At 36.8% G+C, this 27044-nt stretch overlaps 1 protein-coding gene across 2 annotated transcripts in view; it reads right to left on the bottom strand.

Annotated features, from left to right (window-relative positions):
• Dnajc1 (DnaJ heat shock protein family (Hsp40) member C1) overlaps positions 1 to 25096 on the bottom strand; it is a 189185-nt gene extending 164089 nt beyond the window's left edge. For both annotated transcript variants that reach the window (XR_011365605.1, XM_069990497.1), the window contains exon 1: positions 24756 to 25096. Coding sequence is in view for 1 of the 2 variants with exons in the window: in XM_069990497.1 (XP_069846598.1) it covers positions 24756 to 25007 (252 nt within the window). In the remaining variant the exon portion in view is untranslated. The remainder of the gene's footprint in view (positions 1 to 24755) is intronic.
• Between the last annotated feature and the right edge of the window lie 1948 nt (positions 25097 to 27044).

The raw sequence follows: 27044 nt of genomic DNA on the forward strand, positions 1-27044 counted from the left end.
GAAAAAGTACAGTATAAAGAAATACAAATTAAAGAGACAAATCATAAGGATATGATATGTCACTGCTTGGGCTTGAGTTTAGAACTATTCCCAAAACAGGGGACCAAACTACACCTACCCAAGAACTGACAATTATTATTTTTCCCACTAAGTAAAACAAAACACCTCAATGAATCCAATACATGTACCATTCTCATTTCCACCTTCCCTCCTGTATAGAGAGTTCATTAAAGGTCTTTTCTCTCTTTTGAAAAGATGATATGAATGTCTAATATACAATTCTTTGAATAATCTAATATAAAATAAAAATTTCAAACTGAAAAGAGAAAAATCCATGATTAACAGACTTTTCTACACCCTTCTTATTTAATCAACATTTAGATATTTAATTGCGAATATTTTTTGTTTATTAATTTAATTTTTTGTTTATTAATTTAAAAAGGTTGTCTATTTGCTATGTAGAATTATTTGATATATTTTGTAATATAGGATGAGTTTTAATACTTTTCTTTCTAAAATTCTTCTCCCAAGTTTCTTCCATCTTTTTCAACCCTCATCAACTAAATAGACATGCAGATAGTTTGGAGGGTGGTTTTTTTTGGCAGTACCTAAGAGTCAAACTCAGAATCATGTATTTGCTATGTGGTAGTATACCACCAAGCCATATCTCTAGACTTTTCTTGCTTTTGTTATTATTTCAAATAGGGTCTCACTTTTGTGGGGGCAAAGCTGTATCATCATCCTCCTATTTACATGCTCACAGGAACTGGGATGACAGGTGTGAGCCACCACACTTCACTAGACTTCAAGTAACTTTTTAACATGACACAATATTGAAGGAATACTTAATAGTTCTCTATTCACCCGTCACTCAATCAAGGAAACGTGAGTGGAGAGAAATACAACAACAAACTCTATAGAAATTTCTATTATTTCTTGATTGTCTAATACTGATATATTGACAAATCAGAAGTGCTTTCAGTAAAACTGGGCAATGCTCCAGATCGCAGAAATAGGCCTGATATTTACAGACAACATATAGCAATTGTTACCACAGCATCACACTCACACACTCTCTGTCTCTCTCTCTCTCTCTCTCACACACACACACACACACACATCAACTCTGGTTAAACACTATCACTGAGGTGCACACATAATTGCTCCACTTATTGAAAATCAATTATTGCTATGGCCTGCTCTTCTTTAACTTGAATTACCTAGTATATAAAGAGTAAATAATGCAATGATATTCTTACCATGTAGGAGTTATATAAATTTAACTAGACTGCCTCCACATATTCTCATTGAAAAAAAATATCAGAGACAAGCTTTCTTGCAATTAAAGATAAAGTTTAATGATGGTAATGTTTAAAAGTGGCTAAATGTCTACTCAAGAACTTCCACTCATGCATGTAAGTGGTAGCTAGTTTAGTAGCTTTAAGAACTTCTATGCTTCTAACTATACAAAGCTATCTGATGGAAATGTGAGAGAAGCTGAAGAAGCTTCAGACATTTCCATCCAATTTTAAATTTACAGATATGTGAAAAGCTTTCTATTATCGATCAGACCATATTTAGAGTTCTATTCATTCTAAAAACCTTTACGTCTAATATAAAGAGATACATGCACAAGGGTTTAAAAAATTGACTATGATGAGATGAAAGTGCTGATAGATTTAATTTCTAAGTTGTTTTTGTTAGTACAGATAAAATTATATATTTGTGAGGGTTTTATTCCAACCTATTTTTCCTGCAAATCTTGCTTATGATTTTGCAGAACACACCTATACTTGGTATTTCTCAAAAGAAAATACTAGAAAGCAAGTTGAAAGAATACCAATAAAGAATATTATCTTCATTTTCCCCCCAGCTCATCAAAGTTTGATGAAACTTTCTGCAAGGCAGTCAGCTAAAGTAAATGGATAAAAAGACTACTTTCTCTTTGTTTCAGAAACGTAACTTTTCTTCAACCTTTTCACTGTGCTCATTCCCATGACTTTTCCATTTTTCTTTGTTATGAATTTCAGGGAATATTTATTTTTTGGGTAGTTCCCTGGCTTATCTTTCTCAGAATCAAAACTTAACAGATTTATGGGATTAGAAAGTCTTTAGGTTATCTAGTCTAACTATTCTGAGTGAGAAATCCTTTCTATATTTTCTCTATTATTAGCTACAAATTTTGTGCTAAACATGTGCTAGATATTTAAGAAACAGCAAGAAGAAAAAAAACAAAATCTAGATATTGACCAAATCACATAAATATATTAAATACAATGACATTAAAAAATAATCAAGGGGCTGGGAAGGTGTCTCAGTGGTAGAGTGCTTGCTTTGTATGTATGAGGCCCTGGGTTCGATTCCTCAGCACCACATAAGCAAAACGAAAAAAGCCGTAAGTGGTGTTGTGGTTCAAGTGGTAGAGCGCTAGCCTTGAGCTGAAGAGCTGAGGGACAGTGCCCAGGCCCAGAGTTCAGGCCCCATGACCGGACCCCCCCCAATAAAAATCAAGCTTAGTGCCCATATTTTGATATCTACATAACTTCTCTCCAATAAGAAGAATCAGATCTTCTGAGAGAAGTAACTGATTCCAGGACTGGGCAGATGAGTCTAGAACATCTTGTGGTATGAAAATATTAAAAAAAAAAAAAGCTCTAAGAAAACAATGGAAAAGCCAGGCACTGGTGGCTCACGCCTGTAATCCTAGCTACTCAGGAGGCTGAGATCTGAGGATCGCGGTTCAAAGCCAGCCCGGGCAGGAGAGACCGTGAGACTCCTATCTCCAATAAACCACCAGAAAACCGGAAGTGGTGCTGTAGCTCAAGTGGTAGAGCGCTCGCCTTGAGCTGAAGAGCTGAGGGACAGCGCCCAGGCCCAGAGTTCAAGCCCCACGACCGACAAAAAAAAAAAAAAAAAAAAAAAAAAAAAGAAAAGAAAAGAAAAGAAAACAATGGGAATAAGCCAAAGGATACAAAAAGTCAAGATGAAGAAGCTCTACTAGGCCAAGTGTGGTATGAGCAAGAAAAAAATGATAGTAATAGACTATTTCTCACTAATTAAAATGAATATTCATGATTCTAATCTGACATAAAATGACTAAATATTGAGAAGGCATACCTCTTCCTTGCAGTGGAATTTGAGTTAATAGACACAGAATAATGAAAATCATTATGTGGCAAATACCATAATAATAATGGTTATAGGCAAGAATAATCAATGGAGGCTAAAATGCTGGGCAGAAGTAATCTGAGAAATATAATGGTCTGAAAGTATTTCCCACAAAAGAGGAAAAAGAACATTAACTTTACAGTTGTGAAATGACAGAAAAAATATGGGATAAAAGAGGTGGTTATTAATCAAATGACTAGAATTAAAATAATCTGTGATGAGATCTACTGATAACCAAAACCTAATAGTATACACTAAAAATGTATATACACTAAAAATCCCACTTCTATGGTATTTATGATTGTGTATAACTGGTACTTATACATAAACTGATCCCTTCCCCATCTTGCTGCTGTTGTCTGGCTGGCCTTGAATTCCAGGACTCAAGCAATCCGTCTGACCCAGCTTTCTAAGAACCTATAACACCATGTGTGGCCCAAGAGGAAAATTTTGACAAACTCAAAATAGATATTCTAAAACATAATACTTATATCAGGTCAAGAAAAAAAAAGTGGCAAAGGAATCATCCCAAAGTGAAAGGTATTAATGAGGTAAGACAACTAAATGTGTAATTCTGGGCAAGGAAAACTTGACTGTATCTATAGATAGAGTAACAATATTGTACCAATACTAATTTCCTGGTTTTGATATGTTTACTAAGATTATGAAAGGCATTTGAGAAAGCTACGTAAAAAGTGTAAGAACTATTGTTTTGCTATATTTTCTTAATAACAGCCTGATATTATTTCAAACTATAGGCAAAAACAGCTTAAATATTTAAGCCTAACACTGAAGTCAATGATCAAACATCTTAGTCTTTCCCTTTCACATTAAGTCTATTCCTCTTTGACAAGATCTTCAGAATCCAACTATATTTGTTGCCCTTTTTCAAAATTGTTACCAGGATTGTTTCTTACATATTATCACAGAATACATTAAACTTATTTTCTGTAATCAAGTTGTGTTTATTAATGTAAATTATAGTTTTTAAAACAGAAGTATCAGATTAAAAAAGAGAAGTCAATATTGCCTAATTCAGCAGGCAGCTAAATAATGCTTAGCCCTTTTTTCTTTTTTTTTTAAAACTGAGGTCCAACTAAAACTTCCCATTTACATTTGGTTCCCTTAAGCAAAATGTAGAATTACATTTTCTCATCCTTTCAACTCAAATTTCAGAATGATGTGGAGAGCAGTTAAGATTACCTTGAATCAAAATTCTTTTATTCATTTGTCATGTATATATTAAATACATACCACATGCAGTGATCTACTTCAAGTTTGTGATTAAGGCTAGGTGAATACAACTCTGTAGTAGAGCATGTGGTTAGTATGTCTGAGGCTGTGAGTTCAATTCCCAACACCAAAAAAAAAAAAAAAAAAAAACTGCCCATGAAGAGTGCTCATATTTGGAAAAAAAAAAAAAGGCAAAGGAGAAAATCTCAATGGAATTAAATTTAGGTTGGATGGTAGCGCTTGTTTTTCATGTTTAAACACAGTTGATTAAATATTTATGAAGTAGACTATGACTTTCCAATATCTCTACATGTATATATATCACTTCAGACATTATTTCTTTGCTTTGGCAACAATGAAAATACTTTCTCCTAATTACTTGAAATATTCAACAAGAAGAATATAGAGATAGAGAGATGATTGTTAACATCATAGGATGCAGTTGGATAGATGGAACAACTTCTGGTGTTCTACAGTACAGAAAGATAACTGGCTAACAATCATTAAGTATTTTCATTCTTCTTTGAGGTAAGCCTTTTCCTCCTTCCATATGTAAGTGAGAGCATGACTTTGTCTTTCTGTGCCTGATTTCACTTAACATTATTTTCTCATTCCAACCATGTTGACTTCAATTTTTTTCTTTTTTTAATTTTAATGGCTGAATTGTATTCAGCTATGCATTTATTTTGTAATTCACCCATTTGGCTAGTGTAAACAGTGCTAACAATAAACAGGCAAATATCTCTGACATTATTTCAGTTCCTTTGGAAATATACTCAGAAATGGGATTAATGGGTCATATCATAGTTCAAGAATAGGCAGCACTGAAATGGTAAGAATACAGAATATTAATTCAGCTGTAAAGAAAATAAAATCATGTCATTTGAAAGTAAAAGGACGGAACTGGAAATCATGTTAAGTAAAATAAACTAGACTCAGAAACAAAAATATAGCACATACTCTCTTATATACAGAATCTTGACCTTAAAAAAATAAGGCTGGACAAGGTGGCTCCCATCTGTAATTCCCACTACCTAGGAGGCAGAAATAGGAAAGATTGAGATTCAAAGCCAGCCCAGGGAAAAAATTCTCAAAAGCCTCTATCTCAAAAGAAAAACCTGGGTGTGGTGGCTTGCGCCTGTCATCCTAGTAAGATGGGAATTATAAGCAGGATTGTGGGCATAAATATGAGACCCATTGAAAAAGCAATGAAAAGCAAAAGGGGCTGATTGTATATACCTACTTAACAAGTACAGAGCTCTAAATTCATACCCCAGTACTACAAAAAAAAAAAAAGAATAGGTGATTGCATGTGGGCAACAATGGAAGTGGGAAGGACAAAAGATGAGAGTGATGGAGGTAAATACGATCTAAGTACATTATATCCATGTATAAAAACATAATGATGAAAGCATTAAAACTGTATAAAATGAGATGAGATAAATGAGAGGGTATATAAGATTATATTACATGCATGTATGACACTTATCACAATGAAAATCCTTGTATAATTAAGGAAGGGAGGGAGGATTTAAAGAACTTCTCATATAGGTAAGAAACATTTCTTTTAACAGAGGCCCAATCCTATGTCTACTACATATTAACTATTACAATCTGCAATGTAGGTTTGAAAATGTACTTGTTTTTAAAGCCAATAATACAGGGTGTCCCACTAATAAAGAAGAGAATGGTTAGACAGACAGGTAAAACCATTTATCTTTGCTATTTTGAGACTTTTCTTTAAAGTATGTGATTAATGAAAATACACACATTACATATACATTTTAGGCCAAATGCTGGTAGCTCATGCTTGCAATACTAACCACTTAGGAGGCTGAGATCTGTGAAGCCAGCATGGGCAGACAAATCTGAAAGACTTTCCCAATTAACCAGCAAAATGCCAGAGCTGGAGATGTGGCTCAAGTGGCAAATTGCTTGTCTTGAGCAAAAAAAATCTAAGAAAGAGGCCCTGAGTACAACTCCAGTAGTAGCACCAAAAATAGAAAAGAAGAACAAGAGAAGGAGAAAGAAAAACAAATCATATTTTAATAAACCTCAAAACTAAAATGTTGGTTAAATTCAAGTTATGACATTGAAGATGCAGCACTATAAATAAACTTGTATATTCAGTTTACTCTCTTCTTGCCATTCTCCTCCTTTTTCCTTTCCCTCTCTTCTTCTGTTTCTCTTCCCCCCTCTCTCTCCCTCTCTCTCTCCCTCCCCCCCCTTTGTATGTGTGTATAAGGGAGAGGTCAAACAGTGGGAAAAAGAAGTGCTTAGATGTACTGCAATTCACAATATAGGTTAAGTGTATTCTATCTAATTAGACTCTCAATTTAGAAAACTGAAAGGCTCTATTAAACATGTCTTATTTTTCGTATATCTTTAAGATTTAATTTATATGACATAAAATTCAAAGCAATCCCACTTTTGGGCATTTACCCAAATGTTTACAAACAAGACCACACTAAAGCTACCAGCACAACTATGTTTATTGCAGCATTATTTACCATAGCTAAGATATGAAAGCGATTTTAAGGAGTTTACAGAGTTCTGTAACCAAAACCTAATTTTTATTTTTATTTTTTTCATCAGTCATGGGGCTTGAACTCTGGGCATGGGCACTGTCCCTCAGCTTTTCAGCTCAAGGATAGTACTCTACCACTTGAGCCACAGCGCCACTTCTGCTTTTCTGGTGGTTAATTGGAGATAAGAGTCTCAAGGACTTTCCTGCTCAAGCTGGCTTTGAACCGTGATCCTCAGATCTCAGTCTCCTGAATAACTAGGATTACAGGTGTGAGCCACTGGTGCCCAGCTTAATTTCAGAACATTTTTAAAAAGTAGTCTTATACCTACTTCTAAAGAGAGCTTCTATACCTACTTTCAGTAATTCCCATTCTAGATTGCCTATTTCTTTTCATCTCTGTATTTTCTGTTTCTATTTATTTCATAGAAATAAAATCATTTAGGGACAGGGATGGAGCTCAGTAGCAGAATGTTTGACTACAATGTCTTAGTTTCAATCTCTAGAACCTCTCAAAGCAAAGGAAATCTTATACACATAGTTCTTTACAGTCTGGTTTCTCATTTACTTAACATAGTGTTCATCCATGTTGCAGCTTATTTTAAAAGTTCATTCTTTTTATATTAAAGCAACAAATCATAAGGATAGTGTCAGTCATACCTAAGAGAGTACTAGGTGATAGTCAATTGTGTGAATATATCATGTTTCATTTTTTTTCACTCCTAGGCTTCTAGGTATTTGAAATTATTTCCAATTTTTAGCTAGTATGCTTTTTATGAACACTCAGGTATGTGTCTTTTATATACTTTTACTTCAGTGACTATTTTAAAAATGTTTAAAAAAAAAAAAAGACCAGACATGGTGGCACCCAACTATAATGCTTATATGATGCTTCCTCGGAGGCAGAGATCTCACCAACAAATTAAGTATGGGTACATGCCTGGAATCTTAACTATGAAGGAGGCAAAAGTAGCAGGATCAGCCAATATCAGCCTGATGAAAAGAATGAGACTATCTGAAAAACTGAAAGCAAAAGGACTTAGTGTGTCCTCCCCCATTTTGGTTTGACTAGCTCTATTTTAAGCCCTCTGCCCTTTCCCCAAAATCAGGTGACCAGCTAGCCTCCAGCTACATCAATGGAATGCTGTCTGCCCAGGTCTGTCCAGCTGCAGAGTATGCCCTCCTTTCAGGGAAAATTCCTGCTGTCAGCCTCCCGGTCCCACCTTCAGCTTCCCTGGCACTATATAATTAAACCTCATTCTCAAGGACAGGCTGTTACTTTCCATCCCGAGAGAGCTAGCCTATCAGCCCCTGCTGACGACAAACCCCTTTCGCAGTGCATGACTGTATCCATGTGGTCTTCTGGGATGGGTGCTTTCATGTAACCATGAACTCACCCTAGTCAGTGTGAGTTCTATCACTAGTACTACTAGAGGAAAACAAAAACAGCTAGACATTTCTGAAGTGGCTACAACCTTTTTCATTGCTATCAGCAATGAAGGGAAGGGACTCCTGTTTCTCCACATCTTTACTAGTGGTTTTTATTTTCTACCATGTGAATCAAAACTATTCTAGTAGGTGTGACATATCATATTCTTGTGATTTCTTAAATTTGTATTTCTTTAATTTACACTGTACTTTTTCATGTGCTTATTTGCCATCTGTATATCTACTTGGGTAAAATGACTATTGAAGGAGTTTTTTAGATGTTTAATTATTAGTTGTTTTTGTTCAATTACTTTCCGTTTTCTTTTTTTGTGCCAATCCTGGGGCTTGAACTCGGGTCCTAGGCACTGTCCTTGAGCTGCTTTTGCTCAAGGCTAGCACTCTACCACTTGAGCCACAGCGCCATTTCCAGCCTTTTCTGTTTATGTGGTACTGAGGAATTAAACCCAGGACTTCAGGCATGCTAGGCAAGTACTCTACCATTAAGCCACCTTCCCGGCTCACCTTCTATACTTAGTTTGTGGAGGTTTTTCTTTTTGGTTTTTTTTTTTTTTTTTTTTTATTGTTAGGTAGTGGTACAAAGAAGTTGCCATTCAACAAAGCAGTTCATGAATACAATACATCTTGATCAATGTCACCCCTTTCATCATTCCCTCAATGGTGTTAATTTTGTAGGATATATACTGAATTTTATGATGTGGATAGTTTTTATTGTGAATTTAGATTCCTTCAAATGATTTTTCTATGTCAGGAATGACCATGTATTTTCTGTTCTTCCATTAGACTCCCCTGTCTCTTCTTCATACGCACCAGTTCAGCCAGGACTGAATAAACTAGGGTGGCTCTCTATTCCTCTGTGAGTGTAAATGTATCCTTATATATGTAGCCTTCCAACATATTGACTAGGGCCGTCTCATTTTCTCGGTATCTCTTAATTTTCTGGTAGTCTACTGTGTTATTACTTGCCCCATTCAGGATAAAAAACCTCAGGCAGACTGTGACCTTTACTCTCCTAATTTGTTTGCTACTAAAACAGCTACTACCCACTACAGTAAATGTTTTAACTTTTATTAAAAATCAAATCAGCCTCTTCTAGCAGCTGAACTGCTGTTCTCACATCTTGCAGTCCCAACAAAACTATCACAGACTTGAAATGAGGATGGATTCTGTTATACTAAAACACCTCAACAAACTCCCACTTATCTTACCTGAGCAACCTAATTCATGGTGGTTGAATTAATTCTATCAATTTACTGTATGTCTTTGGTCAATTTTCAGTGTCCTGCAATGACAGTTTTTAACAATTTTGTCAAGTTTTATTACTGTGGGGGAGGTTTGGGGAGCACTTTAATGTATCATTCTCAAAGTCTTACCTTCTCCCTTATCTAACTTCTCTCACTCCTCATTTTATTCTCCCCATTCTCATGTTATAGCAACTTTCAAACTATGGCAATATTTTTGATCATATACTTCACCAGGTAAAAAGGTTTAATTTTTATATTTAAATTTTAATCTCTCTACTTATTCACTAACTTACAGACAGAGGTGAAGGAATAGGGGATCAAAACGTAAAGAAGTGGAAAATTTTTAAGGAAAATTGGAAGTTTTAACATTTTCTTCCTAAACTCAAAACAATAATCTTCTGCATCCCTATGCAATATTATGGACTACTTTCATTTGGGAGTTCAATGTTCTAAACCAGGGCTAAGCCATGAACATGTCATAATTGCCCATTCCTGCAATAAACCAATACTGTCCATTAGAAATATAATGCAAGCCACATGTATAATTTTATATTTTCTAGTAGTCACCTTTTAAAAAGTAAAGGAAAACAAAAATTTTCAGAATATATTATATTTAAGCACTATATCAAAAGATTACCTTTTCAGCAAGTTGCCAATATTGAAAATTATTAAGAAATGTCACAATTTATACTAAGCCCTCAAAATCTGTTGTATTTTTTTACAGCACTTCTTAATTCATATGTGAAATATACAGTTAAAGTGAAATGTAGTTCTACAAAGGCCATGCAACAAGACTGTGGTTAATGAAAAATATTTTATATTCCTTCTATTTTTCAAATGTAATTCTGTATTAAAATAAAATACATACAAAATTCACACACTATATTTCAAGAGCTCTATGGCCTTATGTATCTACCTAGTGGCTACAGTATTGAGCAGTACAAATCTAAACCATTAATGCTGAGAGGACTTAAAGGGCTACAAAAGCCAACAATGTGGCTGGCTGCTGAAAAGATGAACTAATGATATAATGGTATACATAAAAGAGTTCAGATAAGCAGTACAAACATTAAAGGAAGTACAAACATTAAAGGCATCAAACTATAATCTCTTTCTTGTCCAAGACATCAAGAAATTTATAATTTGCCAAAATGTATAATTATATACACAGCTTATTATTGTGAGTATATTTATAATCACTTTTATTTGAAATAGACCATAAATCTACTTTGACTCAAAGTAACATGAAATTATGGAATGATTTTTTGATTCACTGATTAGAAATTATTTTGTACAACCTTTAAAATAACAAAATAAACACATATTTCTGTGACATATGAGCTTTTATTCTGAAATTGTCACACTTTTCAATAGGTTATATGTTAAAAGTAACTTAAAAACAGGTATTCAGTTTTATCTCATAAACATGAAAATAGTTAACTTATCTGTGATTTAATTACATAATACTTATAATTTACATGGGTATATGTGATTTAATTACATAACACTCATAATTTACATGGGTATATGTCAGCAATATTAATGGAATTCTAAATAAAATATTCAGTCCTAAATAAAATTCTACCCCCCCAAATCAGTTCTCATTAGTTCATGTTTCTGTTTCATGTATATAATATATATTTACATTTTACATATATATCATATATATATAATTCCTAATTACATATATAATTCCTAATAAAATGTGAATATAACTTGTTATTTGGATTTTTCACTTAAGTATAATGTGTAACATATGTTGCAAATATTCTATTGCTATAATTATTTCATATTCTTACTAGTATTAACAATGTTATGAAAAGAACTAAAGACACACAAATATGAAAACTAATTTTTGTTATCAGAATTTTGTAACAACATCTAGGTAGCTGTGTATATTCTATTCTGTTACAGAGACGAAGGATAGAAACAAATTGTTATCCACATTAGAAAAGCAACCATATGAAGGTGTGGTACTCACTAGACACCATGTTGAAAATGAACTATACAACTTGTGGATGGGGACAGGAGGGAAAAAAACTGGGGGTGAGAAAAGGATGACACTGTTTAAAAAGAAATGTACTCTTTATCTGACTTATGTAACTGTAACAATAACTGTAATACAATAACTGTAACTGTAATAAAAAATTTTAAGGCAACAAAGCCTACAAGTGAAAATGTCTTAAATTATTATACTACTATTCTCTTCAATCTATCTTTAGGGACTCCCTTAAAATTAATAAGTCAACAGCCAACATAAATAATTACATTGTTTCTCAAATTGTACATAAACTGATATTTAAATAATTTAACCAAAATTTTATTTTCTATAAACCTGAACTATACATTTTATCCCTTAAAATAAATCAGCTAAAGTACATTCTAAATATACACTCTGAAAACATCCAAAGCATCGGTTAAAGATCACTCATAATTCTATGAAGCTATATCTTCAAGTTGACCAGTAAAACCACTTTAAGTGAGGCTACTTCTCATTGCCCTGTGTTTGTGAATCTTTGAAAACTGATGAGAAAAAAAAAATGTCATTAGTCCCAGAAAGAGTGTCTTTTGGAAGTGTTTGTGAGTGGTTCAACATAAAATTATCTGCCTATGTGATTTTAAGACCATTAATTTTCTCTAGTTTCTCTGATTTTTCTCCCACCTAGAATATTTTTCTAAGTTTTAAGACAATGTGGATCTTCTCTGTGCATCTCCAGTAATAGGACGTAAATGTCACCCTAATACATAAAAACATACTTATTAGTATAATCAAAATCTGTGGGACATGATTATTTATAAACATCACTTGCCTCTTCTCCCAAAGTCTAAAACAATAGCCAAAAAGGGACAAGAACAGAACGGCATATTATCCCTTGTAATGCTTAAGCAAAAGCCTCTTATTTTGTTATAAATAGAATTGACCATGTTTCTGGATGCTAAGGGATAAAAAGTTCTTAGATTGGAAAGCCATCACTAATAAAATATTATAAATGAAATAAATTTATTCAACATGCTTCATTATCAAAGTAGCACTTAAAATAGTTAAGAAATTTCTTCTAAACCCCATTCCAAATATGTGACACTAAAATTTAAAGATGGAAGGTTGTAAGATTCATGCGTGATCAAAAACTAGTTCATTATCTGTTTTGCAAAACAAATAGAGGCCTGTAGCCATAAACAGGGTTTAGGATATTGGTCTACTGCACTTTACGCTTACAAGAAGGCTGGAGAAACCAGAATTTCATGGAGTAATGAGAATTAAAATGATTCTACAAAGACAATGTTTAATGCTTGAAACAAGGGCTTCAATGAAACCTTTTTTTTCTCTGTGGAGAAAAAAAATGACAAGGCGATTACAGTCTGAAGAGACCGTTTCTAAAATACTATATATCTGAGAAGATCCAAGGCAATGTTTTTTAGCTACACAGTCAAAGGCCAAAGGATCTGCAGACTTGGCATCTGGATCTGCAATGGCCACAGTATAACCTCAGGAGGGAGCCCTAAGCTGCCTCCATATAACCTAACTCTTATCTAGGTGGGTCAGGAAAAGGAGTAAAGGCCACGTAGGAGAGTGTGAACAGGGTGGAGAAAATTAAATTTCCATCTCAGAAGTATCCTATTTTACAGTTTAAACAGCTTGGAATTGCAATTCTTGCTTATGAAAGTATAAAAAGGCAAAAGCAAAAGACTGGTAATTAATAACTCAATGAATTAGTACTCATTAGGATCTATGAAAACAGTGGCAAAGACAGCCAGTAAAACAGTATGACTTTGGAATCCCTTGTTTGTATTACAAAGAGCCAACAGACTGGCCCAAATAGAATTGTTTCTCGACGTCTCTTTTGAAAGTCATTTAAGGACATTAAAGCAATCAAAGCAGATAACAGCTGAGAACACAAAGAATATTTACCAGCTACCAATATATTATTGGATGAGTTTCAGAATAAATAGGGATAATGGAGTTAAAATCTCAAAAGCTAGAACTCTGGTCCTTTCTTCATCAGAGCATAATTAAGCAATCTAATATATTAAATTAATAAATAATACTTATAAAATCATAAATGTAACAAGTGAGTCAGCAAAAGCAAAGGATCCACTGGAATTAAACTGATTATTGAAAGGCCACCCTTCAGACAGGTCTGTGCATGAAATTCAGACAACCATTGTTACAAAGTCTATAGCCTTTATAGAACAGAAAAAGCACAGACAAAATGTACTGATAACTAACTAGGAAGATGATACCTATCTGAATTGGAATGTACTCCTCCAAAAAAAATAAACAACAAAACTGTATCAGGTTAAAATACCTATACACACATACATACATGCACACACACAAAAAACCCTAAAAGTGCAAACTATGCCCCTCACAAAGTAGAAACAGTAACCAGTGACTTACCCCAAAATACTTAATTATACAGCTACAACACAGAAAATGTTAATTATCTATCCATATGTGCTACCAAATATTCATTAACTCATATATATATATATATATATATATATATATATATATATATATACACACACTTAAAATCAGCTAAACTGAGAAGCTAATTATTTAGTTTTAAATAAAGATTAAGGATTCTGAATGAAATTTAACATCTGAAATGAAGTATGCTGGAAGCATAAATGTAAAAAACACACCAGATTTTTGAAGACTTGGTACAATTAGCTACAATGTGAAATATCTCATTAGTGTTTTATGTGTTTGGACCTAGAGATGGAGCCCAGAGCCTTGAGCATGCTAGACAAGCACTTAACCACTGAGCTACCATCCCACTGGGCTACCAGGCCAGCCCCTCTTATTGATAGTATTTCTGAGCTACTCATGGAGGTGCACATCAGTAACTTCATCCCTGGGGAATTGGACACAGCAGAATCACAAATCTGAGGCAAGCCTCTGTACACAGGAAAAACTGTTTCAAAAAACAAAAGCTGTAATCTACAAATAAACATACTTTATGGTAAAAGACCAAAAAAAAATACAATTGGAGATGATAAATTATATAAGATCTAGACATTTACACAGTGAGACCAAAGGAGGATATTCATAGGAAAAGATGACAAAAGTTCAATAGCTACGTGCATAAACATCATATAAAATGATGTTTATCAAAATGAACTTCAAGAAATGGAAAAGAAGTGGTTTTTTGTTATCTTGCTTTTTTTTCTCCTCTGTTGCTGTTTTTGGTTTCTGTATCTTTTGTCTTGTATGTAAGTTTATCTGTCTTGAGAAAGGTAAGGGGAACACAGAAATGGTAGGACAAAGACTAAACTGCAGAAGTGATACTCATTAGACACTGTTGAAAATGAACTTGCCAGGGAAAGGGGTCAGGAGGGAAAAACTGGGAGAAAACAAGGGAAGAGGTGAAACTGTTCAAAAAGAACTCATTACCTGACATATAGCTGTAATCTCTCTGTACATCACCTTTACAATAACAACTTTAAAAAGTGATTAAAAGAAAAAAAGGCTAGGGATTGTCATTCAGAGGTATAGCTCTTGGCTAACACATATAAAACCTAGAGTTACATATAAGAAGGAAGAAAGAAAGAAAAGAGAAAAGGGAAAGCAAGGGAAGGAAGAAGGAAAGGAGGGAAGGGAGAGAGAAAGGAAAAATAAAAAATAAAGTAAAATAAATTATCCCAGGGCCCATGACTAATGCCTGTAATCTAAGCTACTCAAGGAGGCTGAGATCTAAGGATTCCAGTTTCAGCCCAAGAGAATAAAGTCTGTGAGACTCTCAATTCCAATTAACCACCAAAAAGGCAGAAATAGAGTGGTAGCTCACGTGATAGAAACTGAATGCCATGCACAAAAACGCTAAAGGACAGAACATAAGACCAGAGTGCAAGCCACAGTAGTAGTACAAAAATAAATAATTAAAATGTGATTACTGGTTGAAATAATTTTTCTATATTGGGTTAAACAAATTAAGCTGTATGCGCTCTTTTTTATTTTTTGGTCTTTAAATGAGACTTCTACTTAGGGGAGGAACACAAAGGCACAGAGGCCCATGTGCCTCTGATCAAATAATAGTTATCAAAAAGAACTCTAGGAAATGGAAACTTTTTCTTTGTTGTTGTTCTTGGGTTTTTTGTGGGTTTTTTTGCTAGTCTTGGGCACTGTTTTGAGCTTCTTTTGCTTAAGGCTAGCACTCTACCACTTGAGCCACAACGCCTCTTCCAGTTTTTTCTGTTTATGTAGTACTAAGAAACTGAACCCAGGGCTTCATGAATGTTAGGCAAGTACTCTACTACTAAGCCACATTCCCAGTCCTTTCATTTTCTTTTTGTCTTGTTTTGGGGGGAAAGGGGATAAAGTGCAGCCCAGAAATGGAGGGACAAATGCAGCAGTGGTACTACTAGACATCATATTGAAAATGAAATATATCAACTTGTGCATGGGGATAGAAGGGACAAACTGGGAGAAAGTGAGGGACGGGTGACACCTCAAAAGAATTACTCGTTACCTTACTTAACCATAAACTAACTCTTCTGGACATCACCTTTATAATAATAATAAATAAAAATTAGGGGCTGGGAAGGTAGCTCAGTGGTAGAGCACTTGCCTTGCATGCATGAGGCCCTGGGTTCAATTCCTCAGTACCACATAAGCAGAAAAAAAAAAAACTGGAAGTGGCGCTGTGGCTCAAGTGGTAGAGTGCAAGCCTTGAGCTGAAGAGCTGAGGGACAGTGCCCAGGCCCAGAGTTCAGGCCCCACAACCGGACCCCCAAAAAAAACAAAAAAATAAAATAAAATAAAATAAAAATTAGCTGGGAAGGTGGCTCAGTGGTAGAGCGCTTGCCTTACATTCATGAGGCCCTGGGTTCGATTCCTCAGCACCACATAAGCAAAAAGAAAAAGGCCAGAAGTGGCACTGTGGCTCAAGTGGTAGAGCGCTAGCCTTAAACTGAAGAGCTGAGGGACAGCACCCAGGCCCAGAATACTCCCCCCCCCAAAAAAAAAGTAAAGCTTCTGGAACTTTTAACATCTCTAACTTGCATCATATATATATATATATATACATCACATATGATCTAAAACATCTGTACCCTGTCAAAACCTGATATATCTGTTAAGATTAATAAGTAAAATATTTCTCCTATGTCCCAGTGTCACAAAACACTCCTTTATGCTACCTAGAATTTACAAATTTATTTATTGCAGTCATTTATATTTCATGAAGAAGGTTACAGATTAAAGTATAATACCAGAACCCCCACATATACCAAAATAGAGCAGAATTTGCATATAACTTAATATACATCTTTCCAAATTCCTTAAATATCTCAAGATTATTTAAATTGCCTAATACAATGTAAACACTATATAAAGTTATACTGTACTGTTTAGGAATAATAACAAGCTTACATCTTTCCACTATAGATCAATTTTTTGCAAGTGCATTAATTTCATATCTGCAGTTGATGAGAGGTGAGACAGATGTGGAGTAACAACTGTATTCCTCTAAGTTATTGCAAATTATGGTAACATGTAATCATCATCCTGCCATTAAGATTATGTAATTAAATAACTGACAGATTCTAATTCAAACACTTCTGAATTTCTTTCTTTAGCTTGATTCCCTGGCTCAAACTAAACAATACTTTTGCTTCTATGAGAGTCAAGTATTGCTACTTCAGGTCACTTGCATTCCAATACATTAATTGGGAAGCTCAATCTTAAAATATTCTTGAAAAATACTATAAGAAATCTGACTTGTATTTTGCGTTCATATTTTATTCTTATTTATGCCTACAGTTGTAAAAATACAACACCTCAGTATTTTTTAATGGTAATATCCAAAGAAGACCACAAGATGGAGATATTACTCCATTATCTTTTATATTTGTATTTGTACATTTCTGTACAACTTAATACTCTGTACATTTACTCTAATATTTCCATTACCTGGTAAAGCTAAAAATTTACCTGATGTAGACATTACTCAAAACTTCTCTAAGACTTCTCTGGAACAATCCTCAAGCTATGAACCTTACATGAAATTTATATTCAGACTTTTTTTTAATTGAGGAGTTTCAACTGAGGATCTCACACTTGTAAGGAAGCACACTATCTCTTGAGTGACTCTGCCAGCTTTTTTTATTTGGCTACTTGGTAGTCTTTGTTAAATTACCTGGACTCCAATACTCCTATTTTTGCATCCCTATGTTGCTGGGATGACAAGCATACACCACCCTCCTAGCCATTTCATGAGATGAAATTTTATTCCAACTATGTCCCCTGATGTCTTACTTCGAAGTAGCTAGGATAACAGCTTGAGCTGTCTTAACATCTCGCTATCAATACAAAAGTGTATTGATCAAAGCATGCTAATTTAATGATCAAATTTATCTCCAAATGATTAATCATTGTTAAATCCAAAACCAACTTAAAAATTACAAATGAAGATGTAAAGAATATGCTGCAGAGTTTGAAGAAGTCAAACCAAAATATTCTAGTTATATTTTGAAAGATACCAGTATTGGTGAAAATTATGAATCTTTTTACAATAACTACTTCAAGATGTATATTTTTAATTTTAAAGATGTGATACAAAAAGTCAACATTAATTCTGTAACTATTATAAAAATCTATACTAGAACATAGAAGTTATTTGAACTTTATCAGATATCTAATATGCTTTAATTTAAACCCAGAAGTCTATTTCCTACTATAGCTAAAATATCCACATGAAAATACTATAAGATATAATTAAATACAAGTAGAAATCACAATTTCCAGAGTTCCTTCAAATATGTAACTTTCAAATGTCAAATTTTATCACTATTAAACATAAAACAGTAAAGTCAAAAAAGATTCTAACTATTCATCTTTAATCCGTTAAAATGTGGTCATTGAAAACAACTGCTGAGAAAATTTGCAATTTCTTTTTAGGTTCCAAAAGTCAAAGATTTCTTGATGAAGTATATATTCAATTGGTCATGAAATAGCTATCTTATCCTACCTTATCCTAATATAGTTTTTATATGCTAGTCCTAGGGCTAGAACTCAGGGTCTGGACTGTCCCTTAGCTTTTCTCTTAAGGCTAGCGCTCTATCACTTGAGCCATAGTTTCACTTCCTGTGTTTAACTGGAGGCAAGAGACTCAGGAACTTTTCTGCCTGGGCTGACTTGGAACTGAGATCCTAGGATTTTAGCCTTCTAAGTGACTAGGATTAGGATTACAGGCATGAGGCACTGGCACCTGGCTCTGATTTAGTTTAATGTGAATAAAGTTCTTAAGAATTGGCTAGAAATATTCTGCCTTCCCAGATTTCCTCATGGTCTGTCCAGACTCCCAGCAAATGACAACAGTGATGTTCCTCCTTCTGGTCATAACTCATTTTGCCTGCTTTTCTACGTATACCACAACATAGTGCAATGTAGGTGTTTAAAATAATGCTGTTTACCGTATGATATATCACTTATCTAAATTTTGGTCTTAGGCTCAGCTTTAATATTAAACAACACAAATTCTATTAGTTTACTGTGGAACTATACCTAGCTAATTTCCACTGCTTTGTTAGTTATATAACAGGCATCCATGTAATAATGAACCATATTGTTTTATGCATATATTCTAACCAGAAATGTGAAATGTGGCAAGTCTTTGCTTTTGCAACATACCTGATTACAATGAGATTCCAGTTGCTGAATGATGGTAATTAGAAACACTGTATAAGTGAGTGAATCTTAATCTTACTTTAGTTTTAAATAGAATATGGCATGAAACAAATTATAGATTAAATTACTAAATAAACTTGACATGGTGTCACAAGCCTGAAATCACAGCAACTTGAGAGGCATAGATAAGAGAACTGCAGGTTTGAGGCTAGACCGGGCAAAACCCAACCTCAAACAGGCCAAGCATGTTAAAATGCCAGCATCTCTGGGGTCAGAGTAAAAGAGTCTCTGACGCTGGTAGGGCAAAAGCACAAGATGCTATCTAAAAAGCAAAGGAACTTGGGTGGGGAGCAAAAGAACTTAGGGGCATGGGTTAACTGGTAGAGCACTTGCCTAGCAAGTCCAAGGCCCAAGTTCAGTCTCAGTGTTTCTTTAGGGAACTCCCTCTTTGAACAGAGGATGCGTGGGCAATAAATAGTTCCCTTGCATAGTCTGTCTTTCCACACCTTATAATTACATCCAAAGTTTAAAATAAATGTAATTTTTTTGAAAAAGCAGAAGTCTTTAAGTTGTAGCATTCAATTGAATATAAAGATAAAATTTTTTAAAAATGAAGTAAATTTCTAGTTATTTAAATAGTAGGAGTTTATAAGGGATGAATTAAAACAATTCTAACCCATTAAAAATACTACAAAATTTAAGATGATCAACTCATTTTTAAAATAAGAATCAAGTATTTATTATTGACTAGAGTACTGTACAAAGTACTATATAAGAAAACCAAGACACCAAAAGAAGATTATCCCCAAATCCTAAAATTTTATCATTTATAAAAAAAATAGCTTCTTGAGTCCACAAGAAATAAAGGTGTCCATTACACAAAATACAAGTATTATGTAGGGACATAGCATTTAAGTTACTAATAAAAGATCTTTGAATAACATGTTCTTTCTCCTACACTCCTCCCATCTCTCCTCATCTCATCTCTGAAAACATACAATATCCAAACTGAACTGCCCTATGAATAATCAGGATATCCTAAAAATAGGTGGAACTGACAGGTCATCTGTATTTACCTGTCTCCTTAACACTGTTGAGACCCTTTCTAGGTCCCAATCTGGTTGGTTTAGTTGGTTCCTTTATAGTCAACTTAAAATACATACAAAAAGATTATATTTTTCTGTATGAAGGCTATAAAGGTCATATACAAATGTGACTTACTGAATTAACTGTCAAGCAAGCACTGGTTTGGAGAATTATAGTGTAGTTTTACTTATGATATTTACATTGTTTGACTCAGTAAATATTTAGCTGTGTACTGTCTGATCTAAAAGTAAGGCAACTAACTTGCCCAAAGTCATAAAGCCAAGAGGCAGCCTGATCCAAATTCTAAAAGTCATCATTATTCCAATTATAGAGCTTAGGGAATGACTGAGACCAAGACCTGGTGGATTAGAAGACAACCATCGCAATTCTTCCCCTTTATTCTCTCCAGAACTTAATCTAACCACACTATTGATCTCACCACTTCAATGAAATAGCTCTTGTTGAGGTACCCAAGGACTTCCACCGTTAAATCCAGTTCGCAGAAGTCAGTTATTTTTCATCTCTCTTACTGGTTCATCAGCATCTTCCTGACTGGTTCTCAAAGGCTTAGCTACAAACCTCTTTTCTTTGCCTTTAGATTTACTCACATGTGAACTTATCCACTTATGTGGCTTCAAATTACCTAACTGCCAGAGTCTCTCAAATTCTATCTTTATGTTCCAAACCCTTCTGTGGGAACTCTGGACCATAACAATCTCAAATTCTATCTTTATGTTCCAAACTCTTCTGTGGGAATTCTGGCCTTAACAACCAAATGTCCACAGGCCAATTCCACTTTAATGTTTGGCATACATTGCAAATTCAGCATGACCAAAACCCAAATTCCTGATTTTTGCTCAACCAGACTTGGAGAGGCCTCACCAATTTGACACCGGCATCCTTCCTCGTTTCAAAATCTTTTTCTCTCAGTAAAATCCTGTCAGTTCTATGATCAAATTAAATCCAGAATCTGACCACTCTGCACCATCAATGCTACTGTCTAGATCTATTCTCCATTCTACACTGTAATTATGCCGCTAAGAATGCCTTATAAACTGTCCTTAATGAAGTCATCAGTCTAAAATTTAAGTCAAACTATGTATCTCTTCTGATCAATACTCCTTTCTCCACTGGATGTTCAACTTCATTGTAAGTAAAGGCCAACTTCCTTAAAACGGCCAGCAAAGTCTTACGTGATCTTTCCCCACAACTTAGAAGTCCTATATCTCCTATTACTGTTACCCCCCCATCACTGCACCAACAACATGGGCTGCCTTGCTGCCTCCCTTACACATTAAAAGAGCTTCTACCTCAAGGCCTCTCCACTTACTTTGCATTCTTCTTTGAATGTTACTCCTCCATGCTATGGTCTGAATCTCTTCAAAATTCATACATGAAAATCTAATCCTCAGAGTGATAATACTAAGAGGCAGCTGGGAAATGAACAGGTTCTAAGAATGAAGCTTTTGTGAGTGGGATTAGTACCAGCACCTATCTTGACTCCCCAACTTCCAGAACTATGGGAAACAATCTTCTGTTGTTACAAACTATCCAAGTAATTATATTTTGTATAGTAACTGGAAAGAAACCAATGATCTGAATGGCTTACTCCCTAAGTACTTTCAGAGGTACCTTCTGTGATCATCCTATATTTGTATTTACCTATTTAGTTTTCTTATCTATTTTGCTCTACTGTGAACAGGTTTGTTTAGGTTCCAGCATAAGGGCCATGTTCCAATATAAAAGCCAAAATCTAGAAGGCGCCAAGTCAGTTTGCTGAACAAACAAAATTGATTAGTTCACAGAGCCAGGTGACCCGAAGTCTGGCTAATCACCAAGAGACTGCTTGGCTCTAGCTTGGACGTTATACACTAAAGACCTTAAACAAGCTACTTTTGGTTCTACCTGAAGCCTATACTCCTGAAAGTAATTCAAGAAAGGTTCAAAGTAAAGAAAACATCTTCTTTCTAATTTATTCCTCCACTTAACTCATGACTTCTGCTTTTCATTTCAATTTCAACAGTTGGACAGAAAAACACAAATAAAAGTAATTTCCTGGATTTCTCATTTCAAATTCTACCTCAACAAAGAATTTTCTCGGTTACTGCTTTGCTCAAATAGTTAAAAGTGCTCTCGTTGTTGACATTGCCTATTTAATTGCAAATTAAACTGTATGAGATTATAAATGAAAATTCTATGAGAGTACACATGCAAAGCTAGATAACATAATCTAAATTTTAAGCCACTACTACTTACTTTCTATATTTTCTGAAAGGAGCATAATTTCCATGGATAATTGGAAAGCATCTGTAAGATTTTTTTTTCAGTCATGGGGCTTGAATTCTGGGCCTGAGTGCTGTCCCTCAGCTCTTCAGCTCAAGGCTAGCCCTCTAACACTTGAGCCACAGTGCCACCTCTGGCTTCCTGAGTGGTTTATTGGAGTAAGAGTCTCATGGACTTTCCTGCCCCAGCTGGCTTTGAACCATGGTCCTCAGATCTCAGCCTCCTGAGTAGCTAGGATTACAGGCATGAGCCACCTACTGGCGCCCAGCCAACATCTTCAAGATTTTTGAATAGTCTATATGCAAGACTCTTACTACTTACAGAATTTAGTCAATCATAATAAGGCTTAAACAAATCTTCTTGGTATTTAAGGCATTCTCCAAAAGGAGTAATCAGTCCTAGCTAAGGTAGTATAAGCCTATAATCCAGCACTCTAGCTGAGGTAACAGAGCCAAACCCTGGGGCTACAAGTGTGGCTGAAGTGTTGTAAAGTGTCAGTCTAGCAAACACAAAGTCCTGAGTTCAAGCCCCAGTGCTGAAAAGTTACATGTATTTTCACTAATTATTATTACACATAGTTTATTATCATTCACTTTGACACTTCATAAAAACAGTTCCTACAAAATCTGTTCATAGGATTTGAAGTGGGAAACATACTTTTATACGTGTTATAAAAATGAAAACTTAAAATTCATAAAGCTATGACAACCTACCATTTTATACTAATGGAACACAAATGCAATGCTTAAAAATTGAACTTTGTTCAATTTAAATGGAAAATTAGACGGGGGCGGGGAGAGGAGGGTGGCAGTGTCCTGGGGCTTGAACTCAAGACTTAGGAACTACAGTTACAATTCTGGTGTTTTGTTTTGTTGGTGTTTAATTGAAGTCTCTTGGACTTTCCTGCCCAGCTGGCTTCCAACCATGATCCTCAAATCTCAGCCTCCTGAGTAACTAGGATTACAGGTGTGAGCCACCGACACCAGCTAGATTGCCTTTTAAGATTTCAATAGTTCACCCAAATTTATAAAAGCCTGTGGGAGTGGTTGTTCATCTCATCTCTAGTCAAATGAACTGTACCTTTAATGGCAGTTGTCTAAAATTTTTTAACCTCTTTAACTTATTCTAAGCCTTGTATGAAGGACTCCAGCAGAACATGTGAAATTTAACATGTGAAATCTTTCACTCTACTAAAATATTCTGAAGTCCATGAACTGCATTGATCTTTACACGAGGCTTCATACAGGTAGAGACTGAATAAATACCCTCAACTCAACCATCTTCTATGGTAGAAATAAACCCCGACAGACTTTACAAGTTAACAGCAAACTAATTTAAAAAAAAAAAAAAAAAAAAGGACCCAAGGAAACAAGCAGCAAAGAAAATGACCCAGAACTAAGTCCAGCCATGACACTGCCCTACAGGCTTCTCTTCCCAAAAACCACGGCTGCCAGAGAGCTCCAGAGCTTCTCCTGAGTTCCAGAGCAACCTGGTAGAGATGACACTATTCCTCCGGGTCAGTTTCTAGGCTGTGACCCGACCCCTCCCCGCCCCGCCCCGCCCGCCTCCGGATCAGACCGGCGAACAAAACTACAACTTGCATAACGCCAACGCTCTCGACGACATTTCCCGGACAGGAAGCGGTAGAAGAAAGAACTCAGGTGAAGTCAGAAGACGTGTCCAGGGGGGAAGGTGACAGCTGGGGGGGGGGGGGGGGGGGGAGACGTGGCTGCTCTCCCCGGCGTTCAAGGTGTGGGGAGGAGCAGAGAACGAGAAGGTAGAGAAGGAGGGGGAAAGGGGGGGGTGGGACTCTACCCATACTTGGTTCTTCCAGCACGGCTGGACGGAAGGCTGTCCCCCGCCCGCCCCCCCACGAATGCCAGTGCCGAGGGGAGGCATCTCCACCCGACGCCGTGGCACCTGCCGGCCTGTCAGCGAGCACACGGCGTGGGGGGAGCTGGGGAGGGGCGGCGCGTCCTCCGGAGGCCGGACTCCGAGGGGAGTCCGCGGGGCCTGGCTGAACCCGGCGGCGGGCGCCCGGCTGGCTGGGAGGCAGCGCGTCCCGCGCCGGCCCCGCGCCCTCCCTGCCTGCGCTCCCTCCGCGCGCGGGCGGCGCGGGCTCCGCGGGCGGCGCGCTTACCTGCGGCACCCCGAGGAACTCGTAGAAGTTGAGCCGCACCTCCTCCACCAGGTCGAACAACTCCAGGTCGCCGCTCTCCCAGCCGCGCGCCGGGCCCGCGGCCGCCAGCAGCAGCAGCGACAGCAGCAGCAGCCGCCACCGCGGCAACGGCGGCGGCGGCAGCGACGACGAGGCGGGCGAGGGCCGCACGAACCGCAGCCCGCGCCCGCGCCGCGGAGGGAGCCGCGCCAGCCCGGAGCGGGGCGCTGACATCGCGCTGGGCTCGGAAAGGTCGCTTGGCCACGCCGTGCGGTCGGCCGACACCGGGGACGTGGCGGGCGAGCCCGGCTGCCGGGAAACGGCGTCTGTCAGTCAGAAGCGCGGGCAAGTCAGTCAGGCGGCCGGCTCCGGCGGGAGCGCGGGGACCGTGAGGGCCGTGGGAGCAGGCGGCCGGACCGGACGGGCGCGCGGGCAGGGAGTGGGAGCGGGGCCTCGCTTCCCGGACCCTGGCCCCGGGGCCTACAAACAGCTGGAGAGCCAGCGCCGGCGCTGAAGTGGTGGAGGGGGCGAGGCTTCGCCTCAGCCTATCCCAGGTCTCGCTTCCGGTGACATCACGTCTCCTAGCAACCGCGGGGAGGGGGTGGGACCGGAAGTAGAAACGCCGGGTGTGCTCTCCACCACCACTACTGCCACCAGAGCCTCCCAAGGCTGATTTTAAGTTGGTCAAGAACGTGTAGGAGCTGCACGTGTATTTAAGCAGGTGAACAGACTTAAACAGTTACAGATGTCACGCATCTACCGCAGACATCCCCCTTACAAGGTTCCTCTCCAAATAGCTCCTGTCTTGCTCTCCTGCTACTTCACTCTGAAATCATACTTGAAACAATTTATTGAATATGGCTTCTGTTCCAAACATTTCATTATCCCATCAACAAAGATCGGAGGAACTGAACCGATGTCTAAAAGGGACAAATGGAGTGAATAGGATTTCTTTTTGAGAGAGAGAAATAAAAACAAAAGGAATTCAAGACAAAAGATATGCTTCTAATTATCAATTAAGATTCAGACACATATACAATAAAAGAGCTTGGTAGACTACGTTCCTGATGGTGAGCCAATCGTAGTTTCAGGAGAAATGTAGCTTAACCACGTTAGTGCACCAATAATAAGCTCTCCCTCCTTTCCCCCCTCCCCCATTGATGTTTGTTTTTAAAAACATAATGGCTAACAACCTGGTCTTCCAAATAATGTCTCACCTCTAGGTTCCTATTGCTTCTGTTTCCTCTTTTCTTTTTTTCTTCCACACTATTGTTCTTTGGTGTGAACTTTGTTTTTGCCTTCTCACATGTGTGAAGTAATATTGAAGAAAAAGAGAACAAAAAAAACTTGTTCAATTAACTCAAACAATGGTGAGACAACGGACAAAGCGTTAATCAATGCAACAGCAAGACACTATTGGAAATGAACTTTATAACTTGGGGGTGAGGAAAGAAGGGGGAGGGAACGTGGGAGAAAACAAGGGAGGGGGCAGCAATGCTCAAAAACATACTCATTAACTTACATGATTGTAACCCCTCTGTACATTGCCCTTACAATAAAATTAAATTTAAATAACCCAAACTGAAAAAGAGAACAAAAAAATATTTGTATAACTCAGACTAGTAGCCCAGTTTTGAAGTTTGGCCTCCTGTTTTCCCCTTTTTGGATCTGTCCAGTTACATCCAGTTCATTTGGCAATGATAAAGTTACTTTCATTCTTGTAATAAGAATATTTGAGCCTAGCACTGGTGGATTACATCCATAATCCTAGCTACTCAGGAAGCTGAGATCTGAGGACCACGGTTCAAAGCCAGCTGGGGCAGAAAGTTCCTAAGACACTTTATCTCCAGCTAACCAGTCACCAAAGAATTGAAACTGGGGCAGTGACTCAAAGTGATAGAGCACTATCCTTGAGCTAGCGCTTGACAGTGCCTAGGCCCTGAGTTCAAGCTCCACAATTGACAAAAGAAGAAAACAAGAACATTTGATAAAGGTGAAAAAACATGACATAGGGTGACATTATCCAAAGAGACACATACTTTTTACCTAACTTATGTAACTGTAACCCCTTGTACATCACCTTTATAATAAAAAAAATTAAAAACACAAATCTGGAAGTAAAAAAAATCCAACAAAACATGACACAAAAGCAAATCTTAGGAATTATCATGGAATTTAAATATATTTTAAAATCATAAATGAATGCAAACATATTGCTTATATATATATATATATATATATATATATATGTTTTGAAATGGCAGAGCTTCT

The sequence above is a fragment of the Dipodomys merriami genome, unplaced genomic scaffold (assembly GCF_024711535.1).
Source record: "Dipodomys merriami isolate MVZ:Mamm:240054 unplaced genomic scaffold, mDipMer1.0.p SCAF_4, whole genome shotgun sequence".
Taxonomy (NCBI): Eukaryota; Metazoa; Chordata; class Mammalia; order Rodentia; family Heteromyidae; genus Dipodomys; species Dipodomys merriami.